The sequence below is a fragment of the Gekko japonicus genome, unplaced genomic scaffold, assembly GCF_001447785.1.
Source record: "Gekko japonicus isolate JY-2015 unplaced genomic scaffold, Gekko_japonicus_V1.1 scaffold895, whole genome shotgun sequence".
NCBI classification, from domain to species: domain Eukaryota; kingdom Metazoa; phylum Chordata; class Lepidosauria; order Squamata; family Gekkonidae; genus Gekko; species Gekko japonicus.
In genome coordinates, this window is record NW_015172581.1 from 111,957 (window position 1) to 122,447 (window position 10,491).

General features: G+C 40.5%; 1 protein-coding gene across 1 annotated transcript in view; it reads right to left on the minus strand.

Moving 5' to 3' along the window:
• The window catches only part of LOC107119027 (serine/threonine-protein kinase TNNI3K), a gene marked incomplete at its 5' end in the record, with an annotated part of 96,807 nt that extends 86,759 nt beyond the window's left edge, over nt 1-10,048 (minus strand). Inside the window, 3 exons of the mRNA XM_015421449.1 lie at nt 2,148-2,258; nt 5,189-5,286; nt 9,955-10,048. Coding sequence (XP_015276935.1) covers nt 2,148-2,258; nt 5,189-5,286; nt 9,955-10,048 — 303 coding nt within the window. The remainder of the gene's footprint in view (nt 1-2,147; nt 2,259-5,188; nt 5,287-9,954) is intronic.
• Between the last annotated feature and the right edge of the window lie 443 nt (nt 10,049-10,491).

Here is a 10,491-nt window from a genome sequence, read left to right on the forward strand (position 1 = left end):
CTCAGTGTGAAGCTGTGGGGACCTTTTGCTCATGCTATTGAAGGCCCTGCAGGCACTGGTAGTTTAATACATATTTAGCATTTTCCTTCTGTGTTGCACCTGCACTGTTCTTGGCCCAGAAACAAATAGGCAATTTTCTTACCACAACACAAACATTCTAGAGTTGCAGGCTTATACATCACTGCTAACGCTTACAGCATAGTATACTGTACGTGCAAGGAGGCTGCAACTCTTTGTGAACATTGAGTAGAACTTACTAAAAAGTAAATACGCACAGGTTCAGACCACATCTCTCACATCAAATCTACTTTGTCTGAATCTCACTTGAAGCCTATCATTGAGCTCAGTTAATTCTGAAGGGCAGATGTGGCTATTTCATTACACATCTTCTAGCCACCCTGGCCTTGTCCACTCCCTGAGCATAAGTTGTACTTCTGACTGTCTCCTGTCTCAGGCATGCTATTGGAACCCTGACTGATGAGGGTCTGAAATTGCCTCTCTCAGATTCCAAGTAGGATTGGACTCTGGAATCTAACTCCAATGTCAGTTGAACCTGCACCCCTACCATGGTGAGGAGAGATATGGTAGGGGAATACATCATCTAGACACATGGGGGGGAAGCCCTTGAGAGAGTCTATCAGGATTTAACTATTTTCACCCCTGCATCAACCTCAGCATGGACCAGTTCATGTAACAGGTACATTTCTTGGACACCACTGTGAGACTTTGCAATGGACACATAACCATGACCTTATAGCAAAAAACCACTGATTAGCAAACATACTTGCATATTTGTATTTGTAATACAGAACATACAAAAAAAATCCATAGTCAATAGTCAAGCACTATGTTAGCATTACATTTGCTCCCACCCCTCAGACAAGGACTGTCACTTGGAGGATTTACAAAAAGCCTTTTTTGGATTATAGCATCCTCCCAGTAGAGAAAAGAAGCATATCCACAAAGCCAACTTTGCCCACTGCAAGACAGTAACAAGGAATGTAACCACAGAACACCACAGGTTGTCACCTACAGGTCACAACTCAAACCAATCCAGTGCATCATCAATAACCTACAGCCTCTCCTCGATAAGGATATTTCTCTTTCATAAATCTTACCTATAGACCCCAACTTAAAACAGCTTCTTAGAAACCACAATGGACCACCCAGCAGAGACACCAGGCCTTTCCTGGTGCACTTTCCTGAGGGCACCTTCTTTGGGGAGCCATAACTTGGACCCCATAAATCCAATCCTCACTGACCTTGGAGGGCAGGTAGAGGAGAGTTAGCCAGAGATCCTCTCAAGCTTGGTGTCTCTAGCATGCCAGAGAGGCACTCTACTGCCTCACAAACCTCACCATTCATGAGGCATAAAAATTCATGATGGTCCATGGTTCATGAAGGGGCACATCATGAACTGAACCACATTTTCCCAGTTGTTGCCCATCTCTAACAAGAACATTGTAAAAAGGAAATGGGTTGTCAGAAATGTGAACCAAAACCATATAAACACAAGTAGGAAATGGTGCAGCACAGACATCATGTTTAATATCATCTAAAGCTACTTGCCACTGCAAATGCTTCAGTCTGATATCACTTAAGGCAGAATAGTGTTAGCTGGCCATTGAAGGAAAAGTTTTGAAATACAAAGGATGAGTAACAAAACCTTAGAAAACTATGGCATTAGTAAAAATTAACTTATTTATAGCTGATGAATGAAATAGCCATAGTATAAGAAGATGAATTTTATAAAGTTTTGGGGAATTAACTGCCAAGATATGGTTCCAAAGAATTTTGGGACAATAGTGAATACTGATATGTATGGACTATAATTCAATATATGTTCCAAGCAGCACTTATATTTATTTTAATATTATACAAATGTAACAGTCAAGAGATTTGTCTCAATACTTTTAAAATGATTCTCCCCAAATGTTTGAGAACTCTTTAAGCAGTCATTTCTTAGTTGCCAAGCATACAATATTGTTAAAAATTATCATATCCAAAGTTTAAAAACCCATAAATGACAGACAGACTTACTTTACTTGTGGATATTTTCCTGTCTGCTTCTCTAGGAATCAGTATCTTGCCCTCAATTCTAATTGTTGTAGTAGTATGTGCAAATCATCATCAACAACATAATGTACCTCATGGTGACCAGCAATTGTAGCAATATGAAGAGCTGTAAGTGCTCCATAGCCGACTTGTTGAATATCAGCTCCACTGTGCAGCAAGGCCGTGACAAGTTCCGCATTGTCCTGAAAAGTGAACATTGAAAGAATGGTTTACAGAAACATTATTATGGAGTTGCTTTCCTTCTCAATCAAAATGGTCACTTAGCCAGTGAAATGTTCTGAACAGAAGATTGCCCTATTCAAGCATTCAGACCCATGTAAGTGTCTGCAGAAGATTGTAATCACACTGTCTTCTGGCCCATCCTTAGATATATACCGTATACTGCCAAACTTCTGTAGGAAACCCTTGCATAAATACAAGTGTACAGATGTGAGCTTCTCTATGCAAACAGGAATTATACAAAAAGCAGCATGGAAGGTCTTATGCACATGCAAGGAGCTCCCTATATATATAAATCTATGAGTGGGGCAGTGGGCACAGTTTCACTCCCCTCTATGCACATTCAGTGTGCAAGGTTTTAAATGGGGCTAATATAAACTCAGACAACTGTAATTCTAGAAGTAGCTCAGAGATCAAGTCCTTTCATACTGAATACATTGATCCGGAATATATTTTCCCTAGTTCAGCTCTAATATTTCTTCACTACTAAAGTATATGAATAATATTCTGACTATATGAACAAAATACCACAAGGAGGAATAAATCAGTATTAAATATGCTCCCTTATGAAGCCCCAGGCCCTCCAAATGAAATCTCAGTAATATGGTCTAACTTCCCATGTGCCTTCAAAGCAGCGGATAAAAATCCAGATAAATGAAGAAAAATAGCTGCAATGCTGAAAATGATTGTAAAATGATATTCACATTTTATCACTTTGTTTCAGTTAGTTTATATATGGTAGAGTTTTCAGTCCTGAAAAATTAAATCTTTTTGTACTCAGATATGTAGCTGGTGTGATGTAGCATTTGACTAGAATCTCAAAAACTCAAGTTAAAATCCTTTCTCAGCCATGTATCTTACCTTGGGCCAGTTACTCTTTTCTAAGCTTAACCTATCATGTGGCTATGAGGATAACATGGGAGAAGATGGGAACGATGTACATTGCCCTGAGCTCCTTGGAGGAAAGGCAAGATAAAAATGTATACTTGGAAAGACAGAGAAATAGACAGAGAAATAGATAAACACAACACATAGGTTGGATCCCAACTGTTACTAGAATTCTGCTCACAGAATGGAACTTTCCCACAGCCTGTTTCTTGATAAAGGGCTCTGCAGCTATCTTTCCCCAACATTCAGAGTATATTCAAAACAGCATGAGAAAGTAGTGCAGCTGGAGGAATCAGAAACTGAGGAGCCCCCTTGTGAAAATGGAGGATTTCCACTCACACTCTCTATTTACTTCATTTATACCCCCATCTTTCGCTCCAATGAGAACCCAAGGTGGCTTACATAATTCTCCTGTCTTTCATTTTATCCCTACAACAACTCTATGAGCTAAGTTAGACTGAAAGTGTGTGACCGGCCCAAGGTCACTCAGCAAGCTTCCATGGAGATTTATTAAACCGGGATCCCGCCAGATCCTAGTCTCATTCACTAACCACTACACTTTACTGCCTCTATGCTATCCTGAGTCTAATAGACACTTCAGTCTATTTGGCTCTAACCCATGTTTTTAGGTCAGTTATGAATGGTGAACATATTTAAATCATTACTCTTCTTATCAAACACATGACATTAGCCTCCTCTATTTTACCCACTCAAAGGATAATTAAAATATGAGTCTGCCAAAACGGTCTTGGCCTTCAGCTTGTGGCTCACAGCATGTGAACTATGATCACGGAAAGAGACCTATCCAGGATGTATTTGTTTTCTTAAAGTGCATTCTTTATCTAAATAATATCATTTAAATAGCTTGTCTTGAAAATTTCAGTAAACCCCTTTGAGGAGAAAACAGCACAGAAATGATCTAACAGTGTCACAGGATATATATATATATATTTTTAAAGCAGCCTCATGTACTAACTGGAAGTGACAAAGGGTAGCTCTAGGAATCACTGGAAACACTATGGTAAGATCATTTCTACCACCAGAGGTCATTTCAGGGGGGAACGCAGGGGAATGCAGTTCCCCCGGGTGAGGTACCGGGGGCGGGGCACATGATGAAGCCCCGCCCCCTGCTTCCGGCCACCCCGCTTCCGGCCTTCATTCAGCCAGGAGGAGGCAGGAGAAGAGGGAGGGTAAGTTGCTTCCTCCCTGCCTCTCCCCACCCCTACCTGCCTGGGGCCAGGGAGGGCCTTCGCAGGGCTTCCTTGCACTCCCGCTGGCCTTGCAGGTCCACCGCCGGGCCCCTCATGGGGCTCGGCAGTGGAGCTGCAAGGCCGGTGGTGGCGGCTGGAACCGTTGGGGGCGGGGTGTGTGGCCTTATGACACATTTCCCGTGATGTCAGGGGGTGTGGCCTTATGACACACTTCAGGTGATGTCAGGGGGTGTGGCATATGCTAATGAGTTATGCTAATGAGTTCCCCTAGCTCTTTTTCTACGAAATGACCCCTGTCTACCACCAATCAGTAAACTGCCCTTGAAAAATATACTACAAATTTTCCACTTCTGGTAAGAACTTCCAGTAAGTACATGAGACTACAGTTAAAAAAAAAATATCCCATTGCTGCTCTAAGCAGTGGTGGGAAATGGGACCTGGAGGCGGCAGATCCCCTACCTTCACCCAGGTCTTGGCAGTTCTATCCCTCACTTTTTTGTCCTTGACATTTCTCTCTTTGCTTTCTCTTTAATTCTTATGCTTGTTGGATAAAGACTGAGAATAATGCATATGAGGTGGGTTGGATTTGAGACTTTCTCTTTTTCCTGTGACATTAAAATTCATGATTAACTTTAGATAATAAAAATATATATCTTGCATAGGAGCTTCAAAAGTCCTTTTCCTATTGAATGGCCAATAGTGTATGTGAAGTAATATATTGCTTGTTGAGATTATCAAGACAAGAACTGTTGAGATTTGTTTTTACAAAATTAATGTGATATGACTCAGTTTACCTTGTATGCTGCTAAATGCAGAGCTGTAAATCCATTTCTTGTTAACCTTGATGGGCGCAGTCCTTTCAGCATAAGAGTCCTAACGTGTGATTTATTACCTGTTTAAGAAATACTGGGAATCAAAGTGCCATGAACATAATCCATAAATTAAATTACAAATCCCTTTCTAAATCAATGCAACACTTACATGCCAATACTATGTGAGTTTATGCAGAAATAAATCCCTCAGGTAATGATGACATTTACTCCCGTGTATAATATTAGGAAACAAAACTATTATTTATTATGAATTGTGTCTTATCATTAAATAGTTTATTTTTTATCACTACAGTTACAATGTACTAAGGACTACTTGCTCCTACAAGACCCTCCCACTACTAAGGCTGAGATTGTTCCATGCCCCCCTCCAGAAATGAGGAGGTTGGCTGTCAGAGACAAGGGTTGTTGGGTTTGTTTTTTTTTTACTGTGGTGTGTTTCCTTTGGAATCCCCTCCCTATGACTTTGCAGGTATGCTTTGGAGTTTTATGTGCCATGTAAAGGTGTCTACCAGGTGTTTTATTATAGGTAATCATTTGATTGCCTTGACCTGGATGGCCCAGGCTAGCCCAGTCTCATCAGATCTTGGAAACAAAGCAGGATCAGCTCTGGTTAGTCCTTGGATGGGAGACCACCAAGGAAGTCCAGGATCACTATGAAGAGGCAGGCAATGGCAAAGCACCTCTGAATATCTCTTGCCTTGAAAGCCCCATGAGAGGCTGCAACTTGATGGCACTTTCTACCACCAATCTGTAAACTGCCCTTGAAAAATATACTATAACTTGCAACATTGAAATGTTGCAAATAAATTAATGGATGTTATGTGGCCTTAGTTCTGCCAAATTGTTTCCATCAGCATCCTTTCTATCAAGCTTTTAGTGCCAAAATGAGAGAGTGAGGTGCCCTCCATTAGCCTAACTGGCATTAATTGCCAATTGGCTCTATTCGCTGTATTGTCTCCTACCATGGCAGTTCTACCTGGCCATTGTGTTACCATTCTAAAAATTATTTAACAGCAAGTACTCTTGGATACACACCTTAATGTGCTGAGGGGGGTTGTGTTTGTCAGCAAAGCTGAGAGCAACACCATAAGGGGTCTAAACTCCTAGCAGAGTCACTCAAGGCGGAATGGTCACAGCTGAGACACCAGACTAAGATGCATCCAACAGCTTTGGAGATCAACAGCCACATCAACAGAAGAGAATGGGCAGTTCCAATGGTGATGGAGGTGGAAGAATCCTTGAAGGGTAGCTACTGGGCAGTACAGGAAGGTGACATTAATAGAGGATCTTTCATAGACAAAGGCAGTAACACTACTGCTAACCCTGGTTAGTTCTGGGCAGAAGAAGGCAATGGTAGAACACTTCTGAACAACTCTTACCTCAAAAACCCTATAATGAGATATTCCAAAATGAAGAAAAGATATAGTGCTGGAAGATAGAACCTTCATGTCGGCTAACACTCAATGAGCTCCTAGGGAAGAGCTAAGAACAAGTATGACTAGCACTATTCTTAATGATGCAAATGGACTAAAGCCAAAAGGATGTTCGGCTGTTGTCAAGAACAAATGCAAAAGGAAACTCCAAAGCTGTTGGAAAACAAAACAATGGCCCACAGACAGGAAACACTCAATTTACATCACCTAAGAAGGAGACATCCAAGATAGCAGCAACTATCAGACCATTGCATTAATTTCTCATGCAAGTAAAGTGATACTCAAAATCTTACAGCAAAGACAGTTACCGTATATGGAATGGGAAATGCCAGATGTTCAAGGCTGTAAATGATAAGATGCTTTGGAGGTCATAAATTCATTGGGTTACCATAAGTCGAAAGCTGTTTGATGGCATATCACACACACACATGAATGAGCAGGATATATGATTCCCTCTATAATCTACAAGTGACAAGGAACCATATAGCTCTTACAAGGTAATCACTTGGGGAACAAACTTAAATATTGCAAAAAATAATACATATGGATGTCAGTCCAACAAAATCCCCTCTCAACACAGGGTAATTGTTGGATTTTGCAATTTAGAAAACCAGAAAAATCTTCTATTGAGGCAAAAGAGTGAATCATTTCATGTTCATGACTAATCTAGGATTCAAGTTTTTGCTAGCCAAAACACACTTCTTCTGAAATAATGTAAGGCAAACATGAATGTAGTTTTAACAATTAGCTTTTCTTCCATGTCTGAGCCCTTACATTTAAAAGAGGCCACTGTTAGGACAATATATGGAGAAACAGAATGGTTTCCAATTGGCAAACGGGTCAGACAAGGTTGCATTTTATCTCCCCATCTCTTCAATCAGTATGCAAAACATATAAGGAAAGCTGGATTAGATTTAGAGGAAGGTGGAGTGAAAATTGGTGGAAGAAACATTAACATTTTGAGATATGCAGATGACACCACATTATTGGCAGAAAACAGTGAAGAATTGAAACAACTCATGATGAAGGTTAAAGCAGAAAGTGCCAAAGCAAGATTGCAGCTGAACATCAAGAAGACTACTGGGGAATTACACAACTTGAAAGTTGAAATGAAGAAATTGAAATTGTTCAAGATTTTCTATTCCCCAGGTCCATCATCAACCAAAAAGGAGACTGCACCCAAGAAATCAGAAGGAGATTGAAACTAGAAAGGCCAGTCATGAAGGAGCTAGAAAAGATCTTTAAGAGTATAGATGTGTCGCTGGCAATCAAGTTAATTCATGCCATAGTATTCTCCAATACTATGTATGTGTGTGAAAGTTGAACAATGAAGAATGTGGTGTTGGAGGAGAGTTTTACAGATACCATGGACTGCCAAAAAACCAAACATGTGGGTTCTAGACCAAATCAGACCTGAACTCTCCGTAGAAGCTAAAATGACTAAATTGAGGCTATTGGTCAGATCAGGAGAAGACAAGAGTCACCAGAAGAGACAATAATGCTAGGAAAAGTTGAAGGCAGAAGGAAAAGAGAAAGACCCAACATCAAGGCAAGGAAGTCATTGCCGTCAGTTTCCAAGGCCTGAGAATGGCTGATAAGACATTTTGGAGGACATTCACTCGTAAGTCAGAAGTGACTTGACAGCACTTAACACACACACACTTCACACACACACACACACACACCTGAGTTCACTTGATTTCATCTGCCATTTCTCCCCACCCTTTGTGTCATGTATATTATATTATGAACAGTTGTTTGGAATTAAATGTTGCACTGGGTGTCATATCAAAATGGCAATATATAAATATATCTGTGAGGCAAAGCACCCTAATTTCCCTCAAGGGTTAACATGATTATTAGCAGGCCTGCTCTGGCTCGCAGTTATCCATAGTGTGGGCCTTCCTACACATACCATCCTTATCGCTTTAAAGGCCAGAGTTAAGAATGAGGTAATCAGTTAATCACAAGAAGCTGTGCTCAGCTGAATAATCAGATGGGAGGGGGATTTAGGAGAAGAGGTTGAAGTCCTCTGGAAAATTCTATCAAAAGAGATTCCTAATGGGATCCCAAGGACCACCTGATGCCAGAGGGCAAAAAGCTATAATAAGTTTATAGGCCAAAGGGAAGCCATGCTAACATACTTGTGCCATGCTAGTATGCTTTGATATGTTATACAAATTTATGATGGACTTCAACACATAGAATGCTTTAGGCTACAGCCTGGATTCTTATGCTGAAAGAAGGTCTAATCTAATACCAGTAGGGTTGCCAGGTCCTACCAGTGGGTGGCTCTCGGGTCCTTCCTGAGATCTTCTGCTGTACGCACTTTGTATGCATAGTGTTATGACATCACCCGGAGATGACATCATCACATTGCCAACATCGGGGGGGAGGGGATGCTCTAGTTTTTGGGCAAAACTCTATGGGCTTTTTTGCCTTCAAAACCATAGAGTTTGCCCAAAAGCTAGAGTGTTACTCCCTGATATCAGCCACGTGAATACATCACTTCTGGGTGACATCATTCTGTCAGGGATGTTGTGTGGTGATGTGGGGCTGGGGATTTCCCTGCTGGCCAGTTGGCTGGTGGCGGATTGGAGCCCTCAAAAGCAGGGGAAACCCCGGGGCTGTATTAGATAGAAAAGTTAGCTTTTTATTTCTCTATTGCTAAGCTATAAAGACTGTACTGCATAGTGGTATCCTTTTTGAAACTGTTCAATAAACCTTTATATATTTTTACAAAGGTCTGCTTTATTTGTGTGCATTTAACCTTGAGGACCCATAGGCTTGGGTGCTGCTTAGGTAAAAAAGAGTACTGACCCAGGCTTGGGTTTCTGACAGTATCAAATAAAGAATGGGTTACATTATGAGAACAGCAGGTTGGCCCTTCCCAATTGTTCTGCCATTGGGATTTTTCAGTGAGCAGTTTTAACTGATCAAAAAGTCAGCTGCAGTTCATATTGAGCTGAAGGATAAGGGAGAGTTTATAAAACTCTGCAGTTCTTCCCTGGTTATTTTAAAAAATGCTTTTCCTCCCCTTCTTACTATACTGTAGGTAACTAGTGATAATTGTGTAAGTTCACCCTTTGCATGGGCTAAATATAATCAAAATCTAAGCCATCTTGTTATTACTGTTTAGACTGTTCCACCTGATGCCTGTGTGTTATTCAATAAGAACGGTGCTAAAGAAGCAAACCGATTAAAAAATAATAATGTTCCCTCAGCTTATTAAAAAGAAGAAAAATCATTAAACATGCCAATAAGAGGGTTACAGGGCATCCTAGAAACACTTACCATTACAAATACAACACAAATGCAGAAGAGACAGTCCATTTTCCGTTCGGTAATTTAAATTAACTTTGCTGAAGGCTTCATCAGAGCTGAAAAAAAGATTTTACAGATGATCACAGTTTTCATCTTTTAGCATACTTTCTTTTATTGGCAGAAATTCAGAAAGGAGGAAAAACTCACCATGATTTTGTAGAGACATGGGAGAAGATTCTATTCCAATTCTACCCTAATTTCAGACACCTCAAAGCCAATTCACAGACTTTGATTGAAAGCCCTCAATGCTGCAAGAGCTAGAAGGACATCAGGTAGTACTGATTAATTTTTTACTGCTCATCTATATGTGAGAGAAAAAGGGACTGAAGGATGAATAATTTGCATGGGAATCTTTTATCTGCCAAACTCAATCTGCTTATCTCCCTAAGCTGATATTTCCTCTTCACGCTAAAGAGCTGTAATCATGTTCCACAGCTCCATCACCCCCAGTAGCCCCTTCAACTTTCTATTTTCCTGCAATGATGATAAATTTCTTAACTGACACGG